This window comes from Elephantulus edwardii, unplaced genomic scaffold, assembly GCF_000299155.1.
Source record: "Elephantulus edwardii isolate Elephantulus edwardi_28Jun2011 unplaced genomic scaffold, EleEdw1.0 scaffold00208, whole genome shotgun sequence".
NCBI classification, from domain to species: domain Eukaryota; kingdom Metazoa; phylum Chordata; class Mammalia; order Macroscelidea; family Macroscelididae; genus Elephantulus; species Elephantulus edwardii.
The window spans coordinates 4,543,566-4,550,066 of NW_006399958.1; the positions used below are offsets into that span (position 1 = coordinate 4,543,566).

The window sequence follows — 6,501 nt, forward strand, 5'->3', positions numbered from 1 at the left end:
GGAAGATGGAGTTAAATAGTAATTACAATGTTATAAAATGAATGGTGTATGCATGAAAAACCCACTATGACTTCTAAACGTCCTCTGAAATTAAAAAAAAAAATGATTAAAGAATATTTATGAAAGGGCGCTATGGTGGCCTAGTGGCAAGAAGCTGCACTACAATCCCAGAAGTACGCGGTTCGCATCCACCAGATGCTCTGCTGGGGAAGGAGGGACAATCTGGCCTAGTGGCAAGAAGCTGCACTACAATCCCAGAAGTACGCGGTTCGAATCCACCAGATGCTCTGCCGGGGAAGGAGAGACAATCTCCTCCTGTACCAGTCAGACCTGATTTGAAGGTACACACACAAAAAATAATTTAAAAAAGAAAATAAAATAGGATTCATTGTCAGTGAGTTAGAACTGACTCACAGCTAGTGACCCTCTAGTGGGCTTGCAGACATGGTGAGTCACAAGGTAGGAAAACTGTCCATCTTTCTCCTGTGAAAGAGCTGGTACACTCGAATCACTTGCCTTTGAGACGGAAGCACAATTCCTTACACATTAGGCCACTAATGCTCCCTCTAAAGAATGTAAAACACAAGACGGTTTGTGGCGCAGACAAATCTCAGATGCTGTGGGTTGATAATTTTAACTGGTTCATGACAGATGCATTTATTCACTAGTGTCTTAATGAAATACATATAAATAACATGCATGACTAATCAGTATGAAGAAAAATATTAAGACTTAGAAGAACAAGTGGGAAAACAAATGAATTTTTTAAAAAAATACAAACAAATTTAAAGGAGTTTATAGGGAAAAGTACTCAGCAAAAGCAAGCACGGAGTAAGTTACCACTAGCCCTTGACTTATTGGAATCAGAACCTTTAGAGAACCTCAGCACAGGTCAAAAGAGAAGCTAAAGAAGAAGAAAGCACAGGGAGAGACCACTTGACTATAGGAGCCAACAGCCCGTGAAGCCAACAGTGTCAAACCAGACTAACTACATTGAAGGTGGTTTTTTCGTTATTTTTAATTTTTTATTTTATTTTATTATTTTCTGTGCGTGTACCGTCAAATCAGATCTGACTGGTACAGGAGGAGATGGTCCCTCCTTCCCCAGCAGAGCATCTGGTGGATTCAAACCCTGCATCTCTGGGATTGTAGTTGCAGCTTCTTGCCACTAGGCCACCTGAAGGTGGTTTTTACTCAGGAAAACCTCAACCAATTTTCTGAGGCTGTAAAGGGTTATGGAAAGAGACAATGCTGCTTTCTTCTCTGAAGCATCTGTGGGTTTAAACTGCTGATTTTTAGGGTGTCAGTCTGATGAATAATGAACTGAGTCATCTCGGCTCCTTGGTTTGCATGCAAGAAAGGAAAATCGATGCTCCTCAAAAGTGGAAGAAAGTGCTGAACTCGGAGGACAGGTAAGGATCTCTTGATGGACAGAAATTCAAAAGGTAAAATTGTATTATAGAGGAGAAAGGCTACGAGGAAGGACAAGATTTACTAATCCTAGAAAGAACACAAACGGTGAAGCCAAAAATACGACACTGTATGTAAAATGGGACTGACATCAGGGTTGAGGGAAGACAGAGAAGGAGGAGAGGAATGATGTATACTGCAGTGAAACAGATGAGGGAGAGAACTGTTTAAAAGGGATATATCATGGGGTATTATTGTCATGACAGGAGTCCAGAGTGAAGGCTGCACAGTGGAGTGGACTTGACAGGAGCAAATGTGTAAAAATGAAGTTTTCCTTTTACTTTTTAAGGAGAATAGTGAATGAGAGGGACTGGGGGAGGACACGGAGAAAAGTGCAACAATGAATGAATGGAAACCCTAAGTCTCTGTAAACTTTCATCAAAATTAATTTTTTAAAAAAATACAACACTGTTGACATATAAACAGGTATGACCCCAGAAATTAGAGAGTGTATTTTTCTTAAGTCATAGGAAGGAAAAGGTCCCACAGGGAGGAGGGCTATGAAGAGGTATTCAGATTTATTCTTAAACATCCACACAGATGTGATGTCTTCTTTTACCTGAGTGAGAAGTACAGAGCCTTCTCCTCCAACTGCTACTCTTCCACTCATCTGAAAAGCTTTACACTGTGGTGTTCAGGTAACTTAATCCATGGTTGTTCACCTCCTTCCAACCTGGAGAGCACCTTGTGTATACTATACTACATTGATATCCTGTTTATCCAAGAGTAGACAAGCTTAAGACCCATCAGATTGGGGATAGTTTTAGGAAGGATGTATTAATGGTAGAAGAAAATGTTCAACAGTACAAAATAAAGGGTTATCTGTTAGGAGTTGAGCGATGATACTCACTAACTGAGAACCAGGAGAGGGAAGGCCAATGCCTGGAGAGGTATCCTCACCAACGGACACCAGGTTTCTGTAGTTCTCCAACATCACATCCTGGTACAGGGCCTTCTGACCAGAGTCCAGAAGCTCCCATTCTTCCCCAGTGAACTTCACAGCCACATGGCTGAATGTCAGTGCTTCCTGTAAGAATAAGAGGACCCTAGTTAATGAAGTATTTTCCACTACTGATATGACTGAAACATGAAGGAAGCTGTGAAGTTTACTTTCTCAATATAGACTGTCACGTCTATAGACATAACTTCCTTTATTTTTAGATGTTGTTTTTGCTGTTATGTGCCAGTGAGTTGCTTGTGACTCAAAGCCACCCTATGTACAATAGCCTTGAAACCTGCTCTATCCTGTGCCAACCATATTATCTCTGAAAACACCAACCCTCATTACCCCAGTCACTGAATCAATCCATCTCATCCAGGGTCTTCCCCTCCTGTGCTGTCCCTCCACCCTCCCAAGCATGATGTCCCTCTCCAAGGACAGGTTCCTCCTTGTAACATGTCCAAAGTATGTCAGATGAAGCTTCAGAATCCTTGTCTCCAAGGAGCAGCCTGGTCTCACCCTCTTCAGGATGAACCTTTTTATTATACTGGTAGTCCATGGTATATTCAATACTCTTCACCAGCACCAAAGCTCAAAGGCGTCAATTCTCTATCATCCCTAGTCACTGTCCAGCCTTCTGACGCATTGCAAGCAACTGCAAAAAGTATGGCCTAGATGAGGTGCACCTTAAGTCTCCAGACAGATATTGTCGCTCTTCAGTACTCTGGAGAGGTCCTGACAAGAGACTTTCCCAATGTGATTCATCTTTTGATTTCATGGCTGCTAGTACCAAGAGTGGATTGTGGAGTCAAGCAAATTTAAGATGTTAAAATTCTCAATCACTTCACCATCTACCTTAATTTTAATGTTGCAACACTTCAATCCATATTGAAGGCTCCAAACCTTGACTTTCTTCAGGAAGCTCTTCAGCTCCTCCTCAGTTCCAGTAAGGTTGTGTCACCTGCGTAACACAGGTTGTCGGTAAGTCTTCCTCCAATGCTGATGCCACCTTCCTCCTCATAGAGTTTAGTCTCCAGATGATCTGTATATCGATTGAGAAGGTATGGAGATAGGACATATCCCTGGCATACACCCTTGCCGACTTTGAACCATGCAGTGTTTCTTTGCTCTGTTCTGACGACTGCCTCCTGGTCCAAGTATAGGTTTCAATTAGCAGAATCAAATGCTCTGGGATTCCCAATCTTCTCAGAGTTACCTACTGTTTGTTGTGATTCAAACCGTCAAATGCCTCTGCGTAGTCAATGAAACAGAGACAGACATTTCTCTGGTACCCTGTGCTTTCAGCTAATATCCAACTAACGTTAGCTATAATATCCGTAGTACCACAGCCTTTTCTAAACCAGAAGATTTTAAACACTAGTTTGAAATCAGACATTCAATAAATCATAAAGCCATTCGTAACATGAGAATGTTCTCAAATGCCCAACATTAACGTTATCCTCAGAATCTAGACACTTTTCACATCATAGACACACACAACATTCCACAAATCTACATTTAACCACCATTAAGAAGCATGTTACCTCCCATTATAGTGAAAAGGGAATAGGTAGAATGGCAGTTAGCAGTAGCTCTGTTAGAATATGTCTAACTTCAAAGACTTCGGGATCTGCCTCCAGCTACAATTTTTTGTCAATACCGACACGGCTGTCCCATTACAGATCTCTCTACTTTTATAAATTTGTTAATCCATTATTATGACCATGCAAAACACCCAGAACCTCCTTAAATTTACAAATGGTTTACTAAGGAACAGAGTAGATCTTGGCGGTCACCAGCTCTGCCACTGGCCTCTTCTGTGACTGGAGCCATCAACTCTCCCCATGGGCCCCTGTACGCCTGATGTCACTGGTTCCGCTGCAGAGTCCCCAGACATCTCCTAGTGACACCACTTAGAAGAGGTTCCTCGCCTTCTTTCTCTTTCTTCCCCTCTGTGGCTCAAATCTCTGTGGTGTTAGCTGCCTCTAGACACAAACCCTTTTCCAATTTCAAGACATGGAAATGAATCATCTCCTCCAGCTGGTTTTCAACACTGAACTTGCAGAGCAGACCTGGTTGGCACACAATTCATTTTCTTAGTCACATGCACAAGCTCTACAACATGCACAGAAATCACAGGGTGGCCCACAGCTCCAACGAGTTTTAAAGTATAAAACCAAATTCCTTGGTAGTTCTCTAAGAAATGTCAACTCATCCAGAAGAAAGTTACAAACATACTAGGGTTGTAGGGAGGGACCCAGGTTAAGTCTTCAGAATCTCTCAGAAAAAGCTCTCAAATTGTTTAATCAAAGAACACAGGCAGGAGAGACTGAAGGGAGAGAGATGGCTGATGTCGGAACTGGTAACAAGGTTGGAGACAGAAGGTTTTTCCTAACCTCTACCTCATAGGAATTAGCCTTGAGCTGATGCTGATTCTTTCTGACACCTACTCAAACCTGCCAATTGTGTCAGACACAATTTTTTTTTTATTTTAATTTTTTTTATTTGTGTGTGTACCGTCAAATCAGACCTGACTGGTACAGGAGGAGATTGCCGCTCCTTCTCAGGCAGAGCATCCTGTGGATTCGAACTGTGTACTTCTGGGATTGCAGTGCAGCTTCTTGCCACTAGGCCACCAGAGCTCCCCAAGACACAATTTTAACCACAGCTAAAGAAGCTCAAATGATTCTGTTGTTGTGTGATGGCAAGTTGGAACAACCCATAACAGACTATCCAATCCAGCAGGTATTTGGAGGCTAAATAAATAAATGTACTAGAAGAGATGCGTCCTTGCTTGTCTGGTGGAGTAGCTGGTGAATTCAGACCTCTTCCCTTCTGGGATTACAGGCCAGCTTCTTACCACCTGGCTGCCAGAGATCTCTAAACCATTTGGGGAAAGACTGCTCATCTTTTTTCTGGAGGAGTAGCTGTCTGATTTAAATTACTTGCCTTGGGAAGCTCTGGTGGCCTAGTGGCAAGGAGCTGCAACTACAATCCCAGAGGCGCACGGTTCGAATCCACCAGATGCTCTGCCGGGGAAAGAGGGACCATCTCCTCCTGTACCAGTCAGATCTGATTTGACGGTACACTCACACAAAAATAATAGAATAAAATAAATAAAAAAAAAAACCAAACACAAATTATTTGCTTTTAAGTTGGAAGATCAACACTTGACCATTAAAGTTTGTTTCTTTTTTTCTGTTGTTAAGTATCATCAAGTTACCTGTGACTTATAATGAACCTATATACAGCAGCTCTGAACCGCACCCTATCCTGAGCCAACCTCATCGTCCCTGACAGACCCAATCCCACTTCTCCAGTCACTGAGTCAATTAATCTCATCTTGGGTTTCCCTCTCCTGTGCCATCCTTCCACCAGTATTCTCCAAAGAATGGTCCCACCTGCCCACATGACCAAGCTATCTGAGACCAAAGCTTCAAAATCCTTGCCTCTAGGGAGTATTTTGGTTTCACCCTCATCAAGACTCACCTGTTTGTTCTCCTGGCAGTCCACAGTATGTTCAACATTCTTCTCCAGCAGCACAATGCAAAGGTATCGATTCTTTTTCTTTCGTCCTTAGTCACTGTCCAGCTCTCTGATTGACGTATAGCAAGTAACTGCAAACACCATGGGCTGTACCAGGTGCACCTTAGTCTCCAGACTGACATCACTGCTCTTATACTTTTTTCAACTTTCAAGATAATCTGCATGTTCTAACACATTCACCACGGCAGTAGGATATCAGTGAAGCATAAAACAAAGCTCAAGTCACCTCAGCCTTCACCATCTTCTCTTCTTGGGAAATTTCCAGCACCTTGAACATAATGTCTTTGCCTTTTCTTGCCAAGCTTTAATTTCTGTTCAGAAATCTCAGTCTCCCATGAATGGTGTTCCTGGAAAAGACAAATCCTGTAAACACTTATATGAACTTAAAAAAAATGTTAATTGGCTGTTTATAGTAACCATTTAAAAAAAAAAAGTAAATACTAAATAGCAATTTGTTTTTTCTCCTGATACAGAAATTACTGTTAGGTGGCAACTCATAGCAACCCTATGTACAAGCCCTAAACCCTGCTCTGTCCTGTGCCAAT

General features: G+C 42.0%; 1 protein-coding gene across 1 annotated transcript in view; it reads right to left on the reverse strand.

The window, feature by feature from the left end:
* Window positions 1-2,288: 2,288 nt before the first annotated feature.
* The window catches only part of LOC102852446 (zinc finger protein 534-like), a 16,587-nt gene continuing 12,374 nt past the window's right edge, over window positions 2,289-6,501 (reverse strand). The window contains exons 2-3 of the mRNA XM_006897398.1: window positions 2,371-2,497; window positions 2,289-2,323 (exon numbers count right to left, since the gene is read on the reverse strand). Of these exons, the coding sequence (XP_006897460.1) occupies window positions 2,289-2,323; window positions 2,371-2,497 (162 nt within the window). The remainder of the gene's footprint in view (window positions 2,324-2,370; window positions 2,498-6,501) is intronic.